General features: G+C 34.2%; 1 protein-coding gene across 1 annotated transcript in view; it reads right to left on the minus strand.

Moving 5' to 3' along the window:
* LOC116848877 (protein artichoke) overlaps nucleotides 1-22,286 on the minus strand; it is a 29,580-nt gene extending 7,294 nt beyond the window's left edge. The window contains exons 1-3 of the mRNA XM_032825437.1: nucleotides 21,761-22,286; nucleotides 4,271-4,875; nucleotides 1,996-2,169 (exon numbers count right to left, since the gene is read on the minus strand). Of these exons, the coding sequence (XP_032681328.1) occupies nucleotides 1,996-2,169; nucleotides 4,271-4,875; nucleotides 21,761-21,765 (784 nt within the window). The 5' untranslated portion in view covers nucleotides 21,766-22,286. The remainder of the gene's footprint in view (nucleotides 1-1,995; nucleotides 2,170-4,270; nucleotides 4,876-21,760) is intronic.
* Between the last annotated feature and the right edge of the window lie 771 nt (nucleotides 22,287-23,057).

Raw genomic sequence — 23,057 nt, forward strand, 5'->3', positions numbered from 1 at the left:
ATTTATCTTCTGCAGGCCTTCTAACATCTCTCTCGCGTATCCTAGATAGAGCCATTTGATGTATTTTTCTGATGTTTCAAAGAGTACGTGGTGATGATATGAGTGAAGGAAATCAAAGATCGTTCAATTAACAATTGAAATTAGAAAATTTAATTAGGTAATTTAATTGACGATTGATATAAGCAAATTCAATCAAAGAATGTTTGATTGTTCAAAGTTACAACTAATTTTGTGGATAATATTCCTATTTAATTCATTATGGCATCGTATAAAATATCAATGATTAGGAAGTGGTAAGTATTAATACAAAAGCGGACTTGAGTTGAGAAGATACTAGTGATATTAATCAGCACCGAATAATTTTCAATTAAATCGATTGAAATTATATCAATCCAAGTTAAACAATCTTTAATTAAATTTGCTAAGATCAATTGTTAATTAAACGGTTTTTGATTAAATTTGTTAAGTTAAATTATTAATTGAACAATCTTAAATTCCCTTCGCTCACATTAATCGTGAACTGAAGTCTTTAGTCGAGTTTGTTGAAACAAATCGTTAAATCAACATTTTTTTATTGATTCTACTCGAATAAATTAGTTCACAATTAGTTTAATTGAAACATATTCGTTCAAGTCAATTGCTAAATTGAGAAAAATTCTTAATTAACACTTTTACAAATCTGCTCAGAGAGAATGAGGGGGAGGGAGAGGAGCAAGAGAGGGAGAGAGGGAGACGAAGAAGAGAGTGGGAGAGAAGGAGAAAGAAGAAGGTGAGAGGAGGAGAGAGAGAGAGAAAGTCGAAATAAAAATGTATGAGATTCATTATAGTATATATCGCGACGATAGAAAGTTTAATCGTTTAGCCACATGGAATACTTTATTTAGTCAAACGCTTTTATTCGGGGAAAAAGATAAATATCTTTTTTAGAAGCAAATACTCTATAAAGTATAATCAGTTTACAGTCATATTTATTACTGAAATGTTATATTTATAATTGATGCTTCAATGGTAAGTATAATATACTACAATCAGTAAAATCTGTAAAATCAATAAAATCTCGCTGAAAAAATCAGTTGATGATAACGACTGTTCCCGTTATTAATTAATATTCCCGTAGCTTGCAAACGCAGATGGTGCTATCGCACGCAAGGTGCACGGAAGTCGTTAAGTTTACCGTTGCAAACGCAGAAAGTTAGTTACAATGTACAACAAATATATATAATATAAACAGAGCAATCAAGATATATATATATATATATATATATATATATATATATATATATATATATATATATATATACACGCGTAAAATCAATTTCGAAGTGTTAATCTAATGTTTTTTGTTTACTAAATATGTCTATTTTAAAAGTAAGAGATGTATCAACTTCTATTTGGAGTTTAACGAAAACAAAGTCACATAAAGAGGGAGAAAAATCGTTAATCTTAATGAATTTTTATAGATAAATATATTGCATAAATGGAGGAATTTTTATGGAATATTTAATATTGATATTATATTTTAACATAAAAATTTGAATATTAAATCAAATTGCGTGGAATATGTCGCATATACAATATATTAAATTTCAGATGGTCATTACAAAAAAACTGTGTATGATGACAAAATTCTGAGTTTATTTTCGAATTCTATGTATAAAACACATAATAATACACAAGCAACACATTAGAAATACTATGTAACAAACTGCCTGTTAAAAGTTTGACCGGTGAATTTCGAAAAGGAATAAATAATTATTCTTTTTACTGATTCTTAGAAACAGTAACATTGACTTTTCTTTCCAATTACAGTTTGCGATATAATTACAGACGGTCTGGATCTGTCTCATTAAATTACAAATTTGTCTTTTCCTGACTCATTATAATTCATTTTCAAAGTTCTCTGACTAAAAGTTATACTTTAACTTGGTAAGCTACTCTTTAAAACAGGTTACTTGAAATAAGAGAATAGCTCGGAACGATGAACGAAAAGCTTACCTCTGAAGACGTCGCTGTTGAATCGATTGAGGGAATTGTGCGAGATGTTGAAGAATAGCAAGTGTTGGACGCCAGAGAGAGCACCGTCCTCCATGTGAGACAATTCGTTGTTGCTGAGATCCAGTCGTAGGAGCGATTCACCTAGACTCGTGAAAGCATTTCGTGGAAGAGAACCTGCGAAATAAGAAACGATAACGATCAAAGGCAAGGAAAAGGAGGAAAAGTAAACCTCCAGCTCGATATTTGCGCGAGAAAAAGGCGCGTACACTATCATTAGACACTTTTATACTCGAACGATAACTGAAGATTCAAACGACAAGGATGTCTCTGGGAAAGTCTGAAAGTTTTGTTCTCTCATGGAAAAACTCGAGCCTCACGCGAGCAACGTAATCCAGCCTACGTTAATCAACGTGCCGTAACTTCGCCGTAGGTACTTTGCTATTACGACGAGATACTGCTAATAGTTTCGCGAAAGAACGCAGATTCACCGACGACGTACAGTCATGTAATACGTGATACGCGGAGAAAGTCAGGCGTGAAAATTCTTGGTACCAAGAGCCGAGCGTCTTCTCTCCTCGTTAAATTTTCTCTCAGCAGCAACATACACGCGCCGATGGAAACACGACACATCCGCGATTTTCTTCTCGCCGCGAAACACGCTCTGATAACCGTGTAAATCGTTAAACATTAAAAAATCGAGTTTGTTTCACCACCACAGCAAAATGTTTGTCATTCAGTGAATATCGCTGTCATTTATTTTTAAAAAAATCGACTCTTTCACACAAACGAATTTTCGTAAAAATGGGAGACACGGGAGAAATCACGTGTCACACGGAGAGAATTATTATAGTTTTTTCATACAATTCTTGTCTAGCTTTTTTTCCTTTCTAACTATGCTTCTTTTCTCTAACAAATAAATTCTTTTATAGCTTTTTTCATACAAATCCTTCTCAATTTTATCATGTTTTCTAGCAATACAAGACTAGACTAACAATAAAGTTTATCTTGCTAAAGAGTATAGTAAATGTTTTGAAAGGGAAGTTCTAATTTTGATAGCCGAAAAAATAGAATTTTACAAATTTTGTCCAAAGAAATGAATACAGATATCAATATAAAGTTTAAACCATACTATTTATCACTGCTTTAAAAAAATTACCTATTTATTTAAAGAAGATTGAAATTTCGTTGTTTAGGTTTTTCATGCTGAGCAAGATGTCGCTGGACGTCTCCAACTGGTGAGAAATATTACAATTCATGTAATAATTTGAAACAAATGGAACAAGAAAATTTTAAAAATATACTAAATTTGCTGGAAAACCGAAATCCTTCGGAAAATCTGTAAAATTAGTATTTTCCCCGGGATACTAAATAAAAAAGAGAGAGTGAGAGAGAGAAAACTTGTAATTTGTAAAGGCCTTTACTTACAAATTGCCGTAGCTGTAAAGTAAGACGTACCGTAAGAATCGACCAGTTACGATCGAGTATTTATCAAAATGGCGACTCGACGATTCTCAACGTAATTGGTCAATTCTTATAGTACAGCTATGGCAATTTGTGTGTGAAAGCCCTAACTTTGAAGAGCAGCCATTTTATTAAATTTCGACTTTTATAGCAAAGAAATTCATCTTGTCCAAGCTATCTGTTAAAAGTGTCCAATCACACCGCATTCAACACAAAGAAACATGAACGGAGAGGGGAATTCCAATTTTCTTTTAATAACTTTGTTATACTTAAAACAATGATAAATAGTATAGTTAAAATCCTATATTGATATCTTTATTCATTTCTTAGAAAAAAACTTATAAAGATCTCCTATGTTTCAACTAAAACTTTCCCTTCATAGTAGACCAGTTCTAAGAAATATAAAATAACACAAAATAAAATAATAATCTTTTAATAACAATATATATTTAATAATAATAAAATATATATAATAAAATAATAATAATGTTATATAAATAAGGAAGGATAATAAATTTAGGTAAAATATCAATATGTTTCTCGATTAAAAAAATTCGATAATAGTATTTATATAAATTCTTTCCAATTTTATCATATTTTCTATCGTTGCAGTAATAGACTGTCAGTTCATCTTGCAAAGAAACATGGTAAATTTTAATAATAAATTTCTCTCTTGAGTCATAAATAATAAAATAATTTTCCAATCTCATATAACAAAAAGGATAATAATTAAGACAGCATATATTTCTCGACTACGAAATTCTATATAGTAATTTTTCTGCAAAATTCTTTCGTTGACACTTTGCGAACGTACCGATGTTGTTCCCAGACAAAGAGAGCACCCTGATGGCGCGCGGCCCCTTCAACGAGGCAGCGGGCACCGCGGTCAGGTTGTTGCCGTCGAGGTAGAGCTCCTCGAGATTGTCGCACCCCTTGAGAATGCCCTCTTCGATACTGCGCAGGCCGTTCCTACTGAGATCGAGAATCTCAAGCTCGTTCATGCCGTGGAACTCGTTGCTGGAGAAGATCGGGTTCAGACTGTCGCCCAGCAGATTATCGGCGAGTCGCAGCTCGCGCAGTTGCGACTGCACCTGCAGCAGCCGATCCATCAGCCGGTAGATCGAATTACTCGAGAGGTCGAGCTTCCGCAGGTTCAGGCCGGAATTGACGATGTCCTCCGGTAGAGTCTGGTAGCCGCAGTGCCTTTGACTGACCGACACGACCGGTTGACCACGCAGGACGTTGATAGTGTCCCGCGTGAAGACTACTCTGTCGCAGTCCATCTCGAGCGATCTCGGGTAATCCGTGGAGATGGCGCATTTGCAGGGCACCAACAGGTCTCGCTTCAGCTCGATGCAGGGCCGCCATTGTGCCTGATACGACGCCGGCAAGAGGCTCAACAGCAGGAGGAGGTACACACTATAAACGAGAAGAACGTGAACGGGAATTAGAGTTGTTTGGAATCAGTATAAATATCAACTAAACTTTTCTCATTTTAATAAGTGATTAGAACAAATATGTTTCAATTCGATTAATTAACAATTGATTTAAACAAATTCAACCGAAAAACATATAATTGACGATTAACTGACAATTGACGATTAACTGACGATTTCAATGAATTTAACTAAAGATCGTTCAAATAACAATTAAACTTATATTCCTTCGGATTGTAAGAATTTCATTGATCAATTAGTTTACTGCATATTCTTACGGCTATTGAAGAATAGTTTTTAATTCATAAACTTTAATTTTCTCACTCTAAATGCACTAGAAAATAGAGCTTGTTTACATATGTCTTCATAAGTATTTTTCTTATAAATTTTTAATGTGCTTAATAGCAATCCTTAAAACCTATCTTTCTTGTTGATTATTTATCTCTTTCTGCCTCTGTTTCTCTCCCTCTCTCTCTATTTCTCTCTCTAAAGTCTTCACAATATCTTTGAAATATAAAAACACTTGGAAACTTTAATACACTTTGTATTAAACATGGCGAATTTAATCAAGAGCTGTTTAATTGGCAATTGAATTTAGTAAATTAAATTAAAGGCCGTGTAATTGATAACTGATATGAGCAGGTTCAATCGAAAAGCGTTCGACTACTTAAGGCAAGTTGGGATTGCCGTGTTACGTGTATCATTGTCTCTTCCCTTTTGTTTCAAGCATAAAATTATCCAGGTCGGAAGTAAATGACACAATCGAACACTCAGGCGGAATAGAAATTTAAGTAGCGACGCGTGAGAAAATTCGACAATTTCCGGCACAATCGTTAGGACGAAAAGAAAACACTTTCGCCAGCTGAGAGTTAGCGTTCTTCGTGCAATTATTTTTTTATGTTAACGAGATCTCGGTGAAACCGCGAGCAGCGAAGTCACGGTCGTAAGACAATCTCCGTTTTATGATTCGTCACGATTAATATTCCTCCCATGTAAATGCGTTCGAGTTTTCACTTGGTGCATCCTCACGTCGCACTTCGGCGTTTCGACTGTAAGATTTTTTACTCCGACTGAATAACAAGTAACTGCAGTCTTATATTGACATGGCCGCTATGGAAAGCTGATTAACGTAGAATTCAGCCTAAACAGTAAATTTCCGCAAGGAAAATATAAAATAAAGAAAAGATAGACGACATCCTTTGCTACATGTTGACGCGCGATAATTTAAAACTAATAACGGGATAATAAAATCGTTACATTAAGAGAAAAAGATTAATTTCGTTAAAATTATAGGAGAGAAATTACAATTACAGGAACATTATATTTTTCAATGCGTTAACTATCTTGTTATTCTAATAAAAAAGTAGTAGTAGCAAAATGCATATAAAGTTATTATCAATAATACTATAATAGTACCTATTACAAAAATAAGTGCTACTATAATAAATCTTATTATACACAGAAAAATATATATTGCATTCAAATAAATGTTACTTCTTTCAAATATTCCATAGTTTACGTACTCCGCAACTCTATTGCAAGTTCATTAAATTTTTTCAAAAAATATTCTGCACTAAGTTTAGCATTGTAACCAAAAACATGAAATTAAAACGAAAATTTAATTTATTTACTGCATTGAGCCAACTTTTTTTTATTGAGTTTAATAATAATCTTATAAAGAGAATAAATTCTTTGATTAAATATATGATAATGATCTTTTTTAAAATTTGTGAAAAGCACATTTGCACTATTATTAAGAAAATATTGTTTGTGGAAGATAATTTTCATTACTTAAAAGAAGAAATGTAAACTGAGTAATCGCTTTTCTTAGAAGCAGATTAATATCTTTTTCTGCATCTTAATTAGTCTTCAGTTGGTCTCATTAGTATAGTCTTATTAATAAGTGTTACTAATACTATAGTCTTCTCCTAACAATAATTCTTTCACTATGTAATTATAGTTATAAATATCAAGCACCTTTCTCTCAGGGTATAACGTACACTCCAGACTTTATTTCTAAACTTCTTCTCCCTCTCTATCTCTCTCCTTCCCCTTCTCCCTCCCCCCTCTTTCTCTCTCTAACGCACGCGTGAATTATATAACAGGCAGCTAACATGAACTCTAACTCAAACCCCGAGACCTTTTATCTCATAAATAATATGTTTAATATTAAATATTTCATGTCGAATTTATCTCGGTTTTACCCGAATTATATTATTAATACTATTAATATCCATTTCAACTAATTATGCATTTTTTATTCCTTTTAAATGTTACAAAAAATATTTCCTCAGCCAGGAAACTTAGACATTTCCACTTGTTGGGCGAGACACTGTACTAATTCAGTCACCGAGACTTCGGCAACATTCCTCGCAATACAAATGTTCATAAATTGTGTTTTAAATTACGATTAAATCTACGTAATAAACGTCTTGTAATAAACAACGTTTAATAAACGTCTTTTCTTTCATCTAGATATATCAACCAAAGCGTTTTGGAATGGATATTAATACATGGTGAGAATATAATAATCAAAATTACTATAGATTTTTTAATTGATTCTTTAATAGATTGACATTTTACAGTAAATTATTCTATCCTTTCATTTTATATGTGCTATTTATATTCTAGCAACTAAAATGTGCTATTAAAATATTTGCAATATTCCTAGCAAAGATTTGCAATATTTCTAGCAAATAATTTCTAGCGAAATTTACTGTTTTCCTTAGCAAAATAGACTTTACTGTCAATCTATCCCTGGAATACAAAAAAAAAAACAGTAAAATTAGAGAGAATTTATATGAAAAAAATATAATATTTTATCTGTGTAATAATAAAAATAAAAGATCGATTTGACATGGAAAGTTGGTTTACCGCGTTTGCCACTTTCAAAGATTATTATCCTTTTACAGTATTTCACACTAGCACACCGTTTAAGCTTATTTTACAATAGCCATAAAAATATACAGTAAGGGGTAAAATAAAGTAACTAATAATACTCCATTTTCTTTGGATTGTAAAAATTTCATTCATCAACTAGTCTACTACATATTCTTACGGCTATTGAAGAATAGTTTTTAATTCATAGTCCTTAATTCTCTCACTCTAATTGTATCTAGAGAATAAAGCTTGTTTACATATCTTTATAAATATTTCTCTTATAAATTTTTAAAATGCTTAAAATAGCAATCTTTAAAACCTATCTTTCTTGTTGATTATTTATCTCTCTCTGTTGTTTTCTCTTTCTTTCTCTAGAGTCTTTACAATATCTTTGAAATATAAAAACACTTAGAAATTCACTTGGTAAGTATGCGGAAATGCATGAACGCGCCTACGAAGAAAATACACGAGACATAAAACAAACGAGACAAATGATATTTTTAATATTAAATTATAAATTCCGCGGTACTTAATAGAAATCTTTAAAATCTATCTTTCTCGCTGGTTGTTCACTTCCATAATAACTTTGTTTGAAATATGAAAGCACCTGGAAATGCACTCGGCGTACAGAAACGCGCGAACACGCTTATGAAGGAAACACGCAAGACGTGAAAGAAATGAGGCGTGAATCACGCTCGCCGTCGCGATAAAAGCGATCATTTACTTAATCACGCGAGATACGCAATAATTACTCAACACCTCGTTTGAATCCTCCTCGAGTCGTTGCGCGACATTAATGACCTTTGTTAAGCAGCATCCGTAATCACCGATTGTAATTACCGGCTACGGACGATCATGCGCGACGTACAATCTCCATTGACGGACTTCTCGGCACGTAGTTTTGTATTTTGCAGTTTGTGACACACAATTTTGATGATGAGGTAAAAGTAAAGACAGTTGGCCTTATGGGAGATTTAGCGTATATGAAAAATTTCACCGTTTAATGATTCCCTGTTGGTAAATTTTTCGTCAAATCAAAGCGTAAATGAAAAAATAAAACGTCCAGTAGTCAGCATTCCGCCTATTTTCGGCACTTTTACATGGGTACTATCAATTATAAAGATGTATGGAAACTTACTTACTTATGTAGAACAATAAATTATAAATAATACTTTTAAAAATTATAATAATATTTGATAATTATCAAATAAATCTCCATAGATTTTAGTCTTTAATAAAATCCGAGTAAAAGTGCTGGAAACTGGCGAGCGCTGTTACAAGTATCGGCTACTAGACCTTTGCTCCTAACTGCAGTTGTATAAAAATGTGTAATATACTTTTGTGTGTGTGTATGTATATGTGTGTAAGAGTAATATATTGAGATAAGCGTAAATTATAAGGTACATTGAGATAAATGAATAAATATTGTAAATTATAAGATTACTATACTTTCTAAATGTTTTGGAGTGGAATCTCATTTAAAGTGAATGGAAAGTGACAGTATTTTCATTCGACGCGATAATGGAAATATTGCTATTTAAAATCATAAAAATGAATGTTTTATTCAAGCTTAAAGCCGATTCTGACTCTATATGAGTGAATGTTTGAATCGATTAGAAGAGATATGTTCCTGTGACGGTAAAATACATCAGATTCACCCTTCAGTTTCGAGTGAAAATATTCATTGGACGATTCAGAGTAGAGAATTCACTACTATCATTTTTCAAGTGAAATTTCAACCCAAGAAATTTAGAAAATACTTTATCATATACTGAATGTCCAGCTATTTTTATCGGACAACTAAAAATGGTCGATATCATTTTTAATCATTTACTTCCAAATCCCTCTAGTTTTTCTTTCACTGTCACGAAAATTTACAGAGCACCCACGAGATAGTGGGAGATTAACAACCGTCAATCCTAGGAAAATTTGTGTGATTATAAAAAGACTTGGAGAAGCCCGGAGGTAATTAAAGAAGAATGATATTATTGACCATTTTTAATTATCCAATATAAATGTCTGGATACTTAGAAAGAGAGGACTTAAGAATTAAGAGTCTCTGCCAGTGCCTCGCTAATGACAACTCTCCCACGCTGAGAGAATCCACTCGTGATTTTAAACTGTGCAACAGCCGACAACACCTTCCCCTGTGATAAGCAACACTCATCTATTTACAAGGGAAGGAGATTCGCGCGTTCGTTTGTTCGCTTTCTTGTTCTCTCGAAGTCGAGAACGCGAATTCGAGTGGACGATGGAGCCGGAGTAACGGTAGGCGCTGTTTGCGGAGAATCAGGGACCATGTAATTCCAAGCAGCATCGCCTTGGGCAGGGCTTCCTTTCTACGACAAGCCGGAGACTTGCGCGCGAGACTGCAATAGCCTCTTTCGACGAACGCATCGGGCACGGGCGAGGATCGATTTCTAATTAAACCAGCCGTGCTAAAGGCGCGGTCTTTTTTTCCCTTCTCCCTCTTCCCTCCCCTTCCTCCTACTCTTTCCTTCGTACGTCTGTCGGAACGATCGGAATTTTAATTATCCACGCGGAACGGAAACGAGCAGCGCGATGGTTGCGAAAGCCAGTGTGAGCCGCGTCGGTTTTCATTCCTCGTCTACATAGTCGGGGATCGCGTGTTACACATTTTAATGTCGTGAAATACACGAGAGACCGCTCTTGCTCGTGACACCTGTGCTCTCGTGATTCATTCAGCGTCGGGCACGCACGCACGCAATTGCGGAATCGCGTGATTACAAACGCGAGAATATCAGTTGTTCGATTCGCGCGCACGTAATGAAAGCGTGCGAATAGCGACTCGCCGTTAACGATGAGAACTCGTAACATGCGACATGAGTCGTGTTTTTTTTCTTCTTTATTCGCAAATCTGAAACAATTGAACCATGTGATTGACCGTAGAAGAAGCCGAGAAGGCGCGCTTCTCAAATGTCACAGGAGAATCCGATCGTGAAGTTTCGACACGATGTCCGCATTCTTATGTTTATTAGAGCATTAATTAACCTCTTCAGGGATGAATTTATTTTTTTTGAAGGTAGAAGAAACTGATTTAATTTTAACGTGACACAAATATGACAACTGTTAATCATGTGACGGAATTTCTCTTTTCCCTCTTGCGGAATTTTAATAAATATTTTAATAAATAAATATCTATATATATATATATTTTAATAAATATATATATATATATATTACTAAATATATATATATATATATATATATATATTACTAAATATATATATATTTTAAATTTTAATAAATAAATATCTGTTCGCACAGTAAAGTTCATTATATTTTCGAATTAAGAAAGAAAGGTTTAATATACGCATAAGTGCTAAACGTACGCATATGTTATATCAGTCTCCCTGAAAAGATTAGTGACAACAGTTAGGGAAAACCGGGGTTAGATACGCCATATTTCAGAATTTCGAGGTTACAATGTCTCAGAGTAATTGTTATGATTGATTATACAAATATGATAAAGGCTTCTTTTATGTATTGATATTCACCATGATCCTCCCAGATAGCACAGAATTAAAAAAAAAAATTCAGTCGTATGTCACCAATTCTGAGTTTATTTTCAGATGTAAGAAGAATTCTTCAGAGTTCAGTGAAAAGAATTCTTTTTGCATCTAAAAATGAATTCAGTCGTATGTCACCAATTCTGAGTTTATTTTCAGATGTAAGAAGAATTCTTCAGAGTTCAGTGAAAAGAATTCTTTTTGCATCTAAAAATGAATTCAGTCGTATGTCACCAATTCTGAGTTTATTTTCAGATGTAAGAAGAATTCTTCAGAGTTCAGTGAAAAGAATTCTTTTTGCATCTAAAAATGAATTCAGTCGTATGTCACCAATTCTGAGTTTATTTTCAGATGTAAGAAGAATTCTTCAGAGTTCAGTGAAAAGAATTCTTTTTGCATCTAAAAATGAACTCAGAACTGGTGACATACGACTGAATTCTTTTTGGATTCTCTACCTGGGCTGTTATATTTTGTGTATTTTGTAATAATTAAAACACCAACATTCAGCAACGTGACCATCTTGTTCTGATACTATATATATGTGTGTGTGTGTGTGTGTGTGTAAAAGAAAGCAACATATAAACTATTGTATAAAAAATGTCCTGATTAAGTTTAGTATCCTGATTAGTTCTGAGATGTTCGCGAAAGATCTCTTCCATCTTTTTCCTGGCCTTTAATTATGGAACAACTTCAGCTCGTCCGTCTGTATACTCGAGTTCAATAATTTTTTTTAATATAATATAATTTCAATAATTTTTTAATAAAAATTACTTTTATTATCCGAAATAATATGTCAGACACTTGCAAAAAATTTTATTCTAGCTAGTAACACGTCGCTTAACTTTATTCACTCACAATAGAGAATATTTCACTCACAATAGAAAATATTAAAATTTCGAGGGGCTTGAAAATTTACTTTCTTATTATTAAATAATTTTTTTCTATTTTTTTAACTGATCATCATCATTTCGATTGTAACGATTCGATTTGATTAATTGTAATTATCTGATAATATCATTTCGATTTTAATGCATTAAAATGGAGAGTTTCGTGAAACTTTCAGGACAAAGTATTTATGTTTTAAAAGAACTATTTCGCGATTTTGTATCTACTATCTCAAATAAATACTAAAAAAAGCACATGAGCAATATATCTCTGGGACATTATCTCTGGATATCATCTTGACTCTATTGATAAACATGGTACAAGTTTGTACTTGCAAATTGTAAAGTGCTCCCATCGCATTGAAAGTTTTCATCGATGTAAACACTCACATCGAAATTTCTCAAAATTTTCTCAGAAGAATTATATATCATGATCGAACTGCATAAATTTCTTTTAAAATAAGTTACTCCATTATAATTACTAAATTATAATTACTCATTATAAATACTAATTGAGAATTTCACTTTTATCCTGAACATGATTTTCTACCTAGAATCGAGACACTCTTATCCCGAACAATTTTCTACCTATAATTTGTAGGGAAATTTCCGAGACATTCTCAAATAGCATAGATACTATGCTAGATAACTCCGCCCAGGTGGTCTAGCCAGGTTGGATCTCCCGGGCGGTTCCAAGCCCGGACAAAAGACGAGGATTGGGCGCTGGGCTAACACCCCGGTCCCGTAAAAGAACCCAACGTTAAGAAAGCTAAAGGGAATGTAGTCGGACTTTGTGTTAACAACAAGGCAAGCCCAAACGATTTAGGAAGCATAAAACTGTTTCTAATTGGAGGCAGAAGGCGTGGGATAGGGATTGCTGGAGACACATCTTGGAGCAAGTCAAGACCCACCCATCCAAGACCAACCCACAGAGTTGTAGAACTAATGATGATAATGACTAGCTAGATCATCCAAACTTGTACGTGTATTGTATTACAACATCCTATTAGGAATCTCATTCTTATCCTAACTATAGAAAATTTTCTGAGATCCATTTCAATTTCTCAAATAATTGCGATTCTGAAGGCTAGTTGTTCCAACTTCTTGGTAAGTTACCAAATAGTTAAATAATGTGTCTATCTCTGTCTAATTTGAAGAAAAAACGAAAACAGATATATGATTTAACTGTAACAGATATATGATTAACAGATAGCTTATCAAGAGCTAAACAGGAAACTCAAAAGAAGAAGAAAAGTTCAGTAGAAAGAGTAAAAGGAAGTAAAGAGACACAGAGAACAAAATAATAATTAACTATTAACTACCAGGTGTAGAAGTATGAAACCGGAATTCCCCTATAAATGGTGCCAGCGTTCAGTTTAGTGACCGTAAGACCGCTACTGCCGCGCTATTATATTCTCCTAACAGCTGACGAATATTGTCAACAAACATAACCCCAACTTTCATTCTCTAGTATATTTTTGTATAACCTTAAACATGTCACGTTTCGAGCCTACTAACTATGATTTGCGGACAGCATTGATTTTCTGTTATCATTTAAAGAAAACTGCTGCAGAATCACATCGAATGCTTGTCGAAGCTTACGGTGAATATGCTCTTGGTAAATCTCAGTGTTTCGAGTGGTTTAAAAAATTCAAAAGTGGTGATTTTGACGTGAGGAACGAAGAACTATGAACTATGAACTATGAACTATGAACTGCTGAAACCTGGTCAAACCGTCAATACTAATCGCTACCAACAACAAATGATCGATTTAAATCGAACATTGACTAAAAAACGACCAGAATATGCAAAAAGGCAACACAATGTCATTTTGCTCCATGATAATGCCCCATCACATACAGCAAAACGGGTCAAGGAAACGATCGAGTCGTTCAGTTGGGAATTACTACCGCATGCGGCTTATTCTCCAGACTTGGCTCCGTCCGATTATCACCTGTTCGCATCGCTAGGACACGCTCTCGCTAACCAACGCTTCGATTCGTATGAAAATGTGGAAAAATGGCTAGATAACTGGTTCGCTTCAAAAGATGAAAAGTTTTTTTGGCACGGCATTCATAAACTGCCAGAGAGGTGGGAAAAATGTGTTCAAAACAGTGGAAATTATTTTGAATAAAGTATTATTTATCACTTTCGAACAACAGACGTCTTATTTGTATAAAAAAATTCCGGTTTCATACTTCTACACCTGGTATTTCCTAACTATTAACTATGATTTATAAATAAATATAAGAATATAAAAAAATATAAAATCTGTCCTTTAAAATACAAGCTATTGTACAGCTATTCTTATAACTTATCACAACTGTTAATTGTAAATAATTACAATACCCTTGAATATTTAATATGTGATCTTAAAATTTTATATTTTAAATAAAAATATAATATATATTGTTATTTTTTATAAGATGTTTTATAGATATATATATTGTTTTATACAATTTATTAAAAAAAAAGTTGAATACAAAACACATAAAACATTTTGAGTATTTATCTTTTTAAATATTTATACTTGTAAAATATGTAAACATTTATACTTGTAAATACTCAAAGTATTTTAGATATTTTGTTAAATATCTGATGTTTGTATAAATATGAAATATGAAACAGAAATCGAACAGAAAATTTTAGGGAAACGTTCGATCTGTTCGAATGAAACGAGATCTGTTTAAGTCTCCCACTTAAAATTATATTTTTAAAGTATTATACTTCTAATCCGAATCTTCGTAGATTTCCTTAACAAACCTCATGATTTTTTTTTTGTAAATTGAAATAGACTCCAATTAGATCTCAGAAAATTTTCCATGCAGAAAATACTGTCTTTCTGTAAAATTAGTATATTTTTATGAAACCGAATAATAAGGAATTCTATTTTTACATTGACTATCGAATTCTATAAAATAAAAAAGGAAAATAAAATAAAATATTTTGCATACTTTGAACATCTATATTTTTTTAAATATATTTAAATATATTTTAAATATATTTTTTTAAATATTTTTAATATACATACTTGTAAAAAATATATATATACATCAAATATTTTCTATTTTTCATTTAACGTAAAATGGAAATTGGAAACAATATCTAAGAATATCTGAGAAAGCGTTGGAGAAAGTATATGGGATCTATTTAGACAATTAGAAGCGTGTCATTGAAACAATTTGCCTGCAATCTGAATAGAGATTTCCCTCGCAGAGCCCATAATTTCTTTGAGAAATCGAACTAGATCCCAATTAGGGATCCCAGACGATTTTTTATGTGATTACTTGATTTACTTCAAGACGCACGTGCGACTTTAGCTCGGGTTGACAACTGTCATTCCAATCGCGACGCAAATTTCGACGGGAATTCGATCACGGCAGATTTTGCGTATCTCGCCGTTTGGTAATCCTCGTCTGAAATGCCACGATGGAGAGAGAGTGTTCGAAGAGTGTGCGTGTGACGACTCTCAGCTTCTCCGACGCACAACCGCGCGAGTCTCGGGTGATTTATTGTCGTTATCATTCCTCGGTAGTTCCATGGAATTGTTTTCAGCTCCATCATCGTAGAAAGTCTGTTCGCCGTGGACGCGCGAACGCAATAATACAATTTGCTCGATGCGAGAGAACGCGCTAACGATTTCACTGCCTCCAATAAAAGTGAGTGAGCGCGTGCTCGTGGCTGCGGTTTCGTCGACGGCCGCTCTTTGATTCGATTAAAACGTCAGCCTCGGATCTGGATTATCTATTAGGCCAGCGAGAATTCTTTTTTTTTCATTTCTTTATTTATAGCAACGAACCTGTACATGGTGTTCTGTCCAATCAACGTACACGCCATCGTTACCCAGCACTTTCTATCATTTTTTAGATAATTACTTGATTTGGCGCTTGTAAAACGACTCATCATTCAAGTTAATGAAGCTCATTGACGATCTGATAAATCTTTGTATGCTGTATCATAAAAAATAAACAAATAAATAAATAATTAAATAAACTAATAAACAATCTTTTTCTTTTTCTTCTTATTTCTTTTTTTCCTTTTTCATTTCTTTTTTTACGATTATGTTAAATGTATTGTACCAAAGAGATGATCCGCTTTGTTAATTATTACTTTGTTCTTTGTGTTCTTTATTAATTATTACTTTATTCTTTGTGTTCTTTGTTAATTATTACTTTGTTCTTTGTGTTTTACACTTCTTTTCACTTTTTCTACGCACCTTTCCTTCTGCTTTTGGATTTCCCGTTTAGTATTACAACTTTAATTATTAGAGAATTCGGAATAGATCTCAAAAAATTTTTTATAGTTGGGATAAGAATAAGATTCCCAATACGATTATGCAATACGATATACATATGTAGAACAAATTTAGATAATTTGGCTGGTATCTATATTATATTTGAGAATGTTTCGGAAATTTCCATATAAATTCTAGGTAGAATACCTAGAATTCGGAATGAGAGTAAAATTCTCAATTGGTGTCATAATGGGATAACTTATTTTAAAAAAAATTTGCGCATTCCGATTTGATCTGATGCTTTTGGGAAAATCTTGAAAAATTTCGATTTAAGTGGTTATTTCGATATGGATTATCAATGATTCTCATAAATAAATAAATAAACAATATGTTCTTTCTTTCATTTTTCTTATTTGCTTTTATTTATTTTTTTTTTCTTTTTTTTCTTTTATTCTTTATTATGATTATGTTAAGTAAATTATACTAAGGAAATGAACTCTTTAAGTATATAAATAAATAAATAAATAAAATAATCTTCCTTTTCTTTTTCTTATTTTTTTTTGTTTTCTTTTAATATAATTATGTTAAATATATTATATGCTCTAAATTTCTTTAAGTGTAATCTCGCACAAAACGAGTGAAAAGTATTCTTACTCGAGGCGATAGTTAAGATACTATCACTCGAAACATAAGAGTGAATGTTTCACTATGATTAAAACAGATTCTGACTCTATACTATAAGCAAATATCTCAATCAATTGGAGTGAATATGTTTCTTTGATGATGGAATACATCAGATTCATTCTCCAATATCGAGTGAAAATATTTATATAACGATTCAGAGAGAAAAATTCAATAGAAAAATTCTATAGAAGTGAAAAATAACTCGAATTCGAGTGACTCGGCTATCACTTTACTTTTTGATTGAAATTTCACTCCATGAAATTTAGAGATTACCAAAAGGATGATTGTCGTAAATAAATAATTTTTGTCTTGTTTTCTCTTATTTCGTCTTTTTTCTTCTTTTCTTGTTTATTATGATTATATTACATGTATTATGATTATGATACATGTATGTATTATATATCAAAAAGATGACTACAATAAGTAAATCAATAAATAATTTAGGATATCGCCGTGTATTTTAGCAAGTATAACCAAGTGGCTTTCAGAAAATCTCCGTATCGACATATTGGAAAATTGTCTGAAAAATAGTAGTCATAATAGTTATATAAATAATAGTCATATGCGAGATATTGCAGTGGGACCGGAAATGTTAAGAAAAATCCGCCGGAATCACGTGCACGATTCGCGTCGAAGCGGAACGGATACATTCGGGTTTCATTCAGTTTCATGTCGACTGACTTTCATGGGCCCCTTCGGGCCCGATACGGCCGCACTCGGCGCGCCTCGAGCATCTTTTCACAATGTTGAAACAGATATAACGGTGTCTCGACGGGCTGTACATACACGGTGTCCCAGAATCACAGCGCGCTCTCCGAGGTGCGAGTTTCCCCGAGGAGTTTCGAGGAGAGTCATCTCTTCTCATCTTTTAAACGTGAGAACCTTCGCGCGCTCGTTGTTCCCCTCGCGCGAGAGTTCCTCGTTTTCAATCCCGAGAGTTAAACACTTGTATCGAGTCTTCGTTAACAACTCGAAACGAGTAGCGGCTCATTGTCCACGATGACGTGGTCGGGTCCTTCCTCGAGGAAATTCCACTCGCTGAATTGGACTCCACGATTTTCAACGGCGGTCGTCGATATTCAGCCGTCAGATGATTGTTCCAGGTTCATGATTGTTCGACGCTCGGTCGCAAGGACACTCCGGGCGACACTCCGGGAGATGCTCGAGACACGGCCATCGTGATCGCGAACGAATCCCTAGGACACGCTGCTCGCGTGCGTGTCCACGGTGTCGCCGGAGAGCTGGCTCGTAAAGAGCGACTCTACGCGCTTAATTACCATATCGGGTAAACAGGTTTAAGGACAAAAGAATATCGGCTGGAAGACGTGCGCGCGCGCGACCTCGCCGAGAGATTTCCTCCTCTCTATCCACTGCGCTGTGCACGCGCGAAGGGGACGGCGGCAGGTAGTACCGGATTAGAAATCACACCAGCGGGGTGATCTAACGCGATAGCCACGCTTCCATGGGGAATGCATTTTTGCGCTTCCGTTGCCGGCCAGGCGCATCCCGAGCGCGGCGCATGTTCCGCGAGGAATGCGCGACGAGGAAAGGTTGCATAAACGTTACACTCAGACCGGTGCTCTCGAGCGCCGCTCGCCAGTGAGTCCGCGGATTTTCTCATGATTTTAGCTCTAAATAAGATCTCTGCGTGCCTTTATTTTTTTCTCTTTCCTGCGGAATGTCGGCAGGCAGTTGCGAAAGACGTAAAAGTACCGTTAAAAGATTATATATACAGGTGCATGACTTCATGAATAAACATGAAGACGTTTTATATCACAAGAAGTAAATTATATGAAAGGAAATCATAAGGAAGAATATACGTAGGAGAAAAAATCAGTTGAATTCACGTGATAATAATACAAGTAAACGTGTCTTGATTCTGAAAAGGAACAGAATGTCTGGTTCTTATGAGCTAAATTCGATCTTCAAGAAGTAGAAATACTATTTCTTTCAACCAAAACGCGTCTTGTTGTATTGTTGTCATGTTAATTCAATTGAATTTTTTCTCTTCTGTGTTTTAAGATAAAGAAATACTGAAAATGATCTATAAAAACTGATATTCCTCACTGCATTATGCAAATCTTTATAACAGTGATTTTACTTCTTACAATGAACATGCTTATGTAGACGTTCATAATTACAACGACGTGAAACGCGATCGACAATGGAAACTTTACAACTCTTTTAATTACATTTATGAAGGAAATACATTGCGTATTGACTTAATCATTAAATTTATATCGTACAATAACATAACTTTTTTGTTATATTAATGCGGTAACAAATTTATTAAAAGTTACATCAAAATTTTCATATTACGTTTTATATGTTTTCAGCAAATTATAATGTTTTATATGTTTTTACATTGTTTTCAGCAAATTTTAATCATTCTTTTCTCAACTGTACGTAAATTTGGCAGCAAATTTACTAGTTACAATTTGTAAAGATTACATATCTTATGTGTGGTTTATACGACACTCATATTTATCACATAGAATGACGAAATAGGAATACAAAATAAATACAAAAAAATGATCAAAATTTGCTCAAAACAATGTTTCACGTAAATACTACTCTATGATTTTCATAGTTATACTATGAAAATCGAAATATAACTTTTAGTAAATTTTTTACTATATCATTGCAATAAAAAATTTATATTTTTATGCAATGTAAATTTATAATTATTAAATTTAAAATTCAATATATTATATATACTAATATTATATTTTTAATGCTTAAAAAAAACAGTTTTTCCAGCTTTCTCGCGGCTTTTTCTGATTTCTTTCTCAAGAATAAGAAAAATTTGTTTAGAGAGAGAGAGAGAGAGAGAGAGAAATTTTAATGTGTTCGGCTAAAATTTGCTTATACACATATTTCCATAAAAAAAAAACAGTTTTTTTAAATTCATGTTGATAAGAAATAATATTTCTCATATATATTTTCTTGGGTTATATTATAATTATACTAATTATATGATGTGATAATCACACACTACGTCATTACATATAGAATTTTACCCTGTAAAAGTATTTATTAAAAAGTAGAGACTCTGTCTTTAAGATAACTCATTCTAATTCTTGCGTATATTTTTTCTCTATAGATTCTCCTTAAATTTTTTTCTTTTTATTTATGATAACGTAAAGTGTAAAATAGATCAAAAGCATATCATATATGAATAAATAAAAACAAGGTTAATATATGCCTTAAATAAAATATTTTCAAATAAAATTGATCGAGTACACCACTGAAAATATGGTGTAAAAGTGGAAATCTCAACAAAAATCAGATTTAACTTTCTGGATTACATTAATATGAGAACAACACTAAAAATCAGCCAGCATATATAGTAATTAAAGTAAAAAAATTTTTTTCTGAAAAATATTTTTTCTTAATTTTTTTCCGGCAATTTAAAGAAACTGATTTTTAAACTATAATATCAATATTAGTATTAATATTTAGTACATTATATTTATATTTGGAAGTATATTAATATTTGTGTCATATACATAAATGCAATTAAAAAATTGTAGAGTTTCCATCATCGATTTCTCATAAAATAATTTTTCATGATGATCATGAAAGTTTTTGTAGGTTAATACTTCCTTCGTATTTATATTTTGTCATTTTGTGTGATAAAAAAGTAAGTGTCACGTGATCCACTCATAAACGACGCATCCTTTACAAATCGATTAGTAAGGTAAAAGTACTAATTCCTGACACGTATCTAATCCTGGATATTTTATTATTTTAGTATTTAAACACGAATATTTATACTTTTAACATGGAATATATATACATACTCAATATTTGTATATATATATATCTATATTGAAAGTTTAAATATTTATATTTTAAGATTAAAATAAGAATATCCAGGATTAAGTGCATATCCGGGCATTGACACCTATCTACATGCGTAATTGATTATCAAAAAGAAAGTGTCCCCAAACAACCTCGGAAAGATCCTGTTTCCAAAAGACGCACGGTTTAGCGTTAATTATTCACTTGTCGCTGTGTTTGCTTCATTTCTTATCGATAATTAAATCAGATACGTTGGAGGACATCACGGAGGCGATCATGTCTCAACGCTCAAGCCGGAATAATCGATCTGTCGCTTGAGTTTCTTACTCCATGAATCATGGCGTTAAATGTCAGCCGGGTTGTCGATGATGGCAAAGCACAGTGCAGTATTCTCGAATATTCTCGACTTTTACTCTCGCGACTTCGGGGGACTTGGTTATCAACTAACTACGTGTATGTCCATTCGTTATCGTAGTTTCTTCTCTTTTTCCACATGTCTATTCATCATCATAGTATTCTTATTTTTTTCAAAACTATTAACTTTCTTCGAGCGCGCGCCTTTTCAATCAACCTCAATTCTCGCTTCGCGAAGACTCTTCAAAAGATATACCCCGGAGCGACGCACCTCCGCAGAGAAGAGCGACGTGTCTCGCGGCACGGAACACGCTCTTGCGGTCGTCGAAGTCTCCGAAGTGTCGGCTCCATTCTCGCGGAGAGACACTAATCGCCACTTTTGTCGCTAAGATCTGCAGCCAAGCGCATCGATTTCATTCTCTTAGCATAACGTCTCATCAGTCTTAGCGACTGCCTGAGTCCAGACATCGTTCTCGAGGTAAAGAAGATGCAACTTACATCATGATCGCGCCTCCCGACGACGGACGCTGACAGTGAGAGTAGCTCGCGGTCGCGGCGATATCACTTCACCGCTGATCGGCCAACAGCATCACCGTCCCCGCGATGAACGCACCACACAATACGGCGGACACACAGATGGACACGCACGCACTAAAGAGAGCTGGATCACCGCGCACTCGTCATAGCCATCGTCGTCGAGCCGGCGGATCGCCCGGATCGGCGATCTCGTTTTCGCGTATCTTCAAGTCAGAGAATTCGAACGCGACTTCTCCCAAGCGAGCGAGATATCCGCGCGCTCCCGGTTTTTTTGTCTCTTTCTCTTCCTTTTTTATCCTGGAGAGAGAAGGACAGAGAGCGATAGAGGGAAAGAGAGTGTGTGTGCAAGGGAGAGGGAGAGAAAGAGACAGGAAGGTGGAAAAGGTCGCAGCAGCCGAGATAACACACGCGGACTCACGTCGGCGATCGCGCAGTCGGTCGCACACTGGCTGCTCACGTCGGCTGCTCCCTGCGGACGACGGTGGAAAATCGTGACGTCCGAATGAAAGAGAGGGACCCTGAGGAGGAGAGTGCGCACCGCCCGCCGTGCCCTTCCCCAGAGTTCGCGGACTCCGACATAACGGAGATCGTGAGTTAACTCGTGCGAGGCAAGCTCTGCTCCTCTCCGCGCCGTCTCACCTGCGGGAGGTGTTTTGTCCAACGTTGGACATAGAATTCAGACAGACAGGTGTAGAGTAAAACATCAAATTATTGACACTTCCCTTAATCGTTGACATTCTAGAAAAACCTGCTTTTGAGAGAACTAGAGAATTTGATGTTAGGTTAGGTTTGATTGTGAAGCTCTCGTTTAGAACCACAGGAGGCAGGCAAGAAATTTAACTGTAATATTGATCACAAGAGAAACCAGATTTTTTTTAGAGTGTCAATGACTGCATTCAATGACACTGCTGTCAATGAGTTCAGCAGAGAAAGCTACTTTGCAACTGTTATAAAATTCGTGAATCTAATTGGTGTATGCTTAGATTCAGCTAGGTTAAAAGGTTAAAAGCATGCATGCATTGATCAGATTCGAATTCAACAACAATTGTAAAATAGCTTTTTTTGATAAAGTTATTTAATCATGATGTCGAAATTTGATTATCCCGATTTGATTATTTCACGATTATTTGAACATTCTGTGAACATTTCTTAACTATTCCGGTATATGTATATGATATGGAACTCTAGAACTATTGTAAAACAAACCGGAACTCTAAAGAAATAGTTAATTTAAATAGTTTTTTTGATTAGGTGCGCT

Source organism: Odontomachus brunneus, unplaced genomic scaffold (genome assembly GCF_010583005.1).
Source record: "Odontomachus brunneus isolate Ranch 3 - 2012 unplaced genomic scaffold, Obru_v1 Obru_scaffold_101, whole genome shotgun sequence".
Lineage (NCBI taxonomy): Eukaryota > Metazoa > Arthropoda > Insecta > Hymenoptera > Formicidae > Odontomachus > Odontomachus brunneus.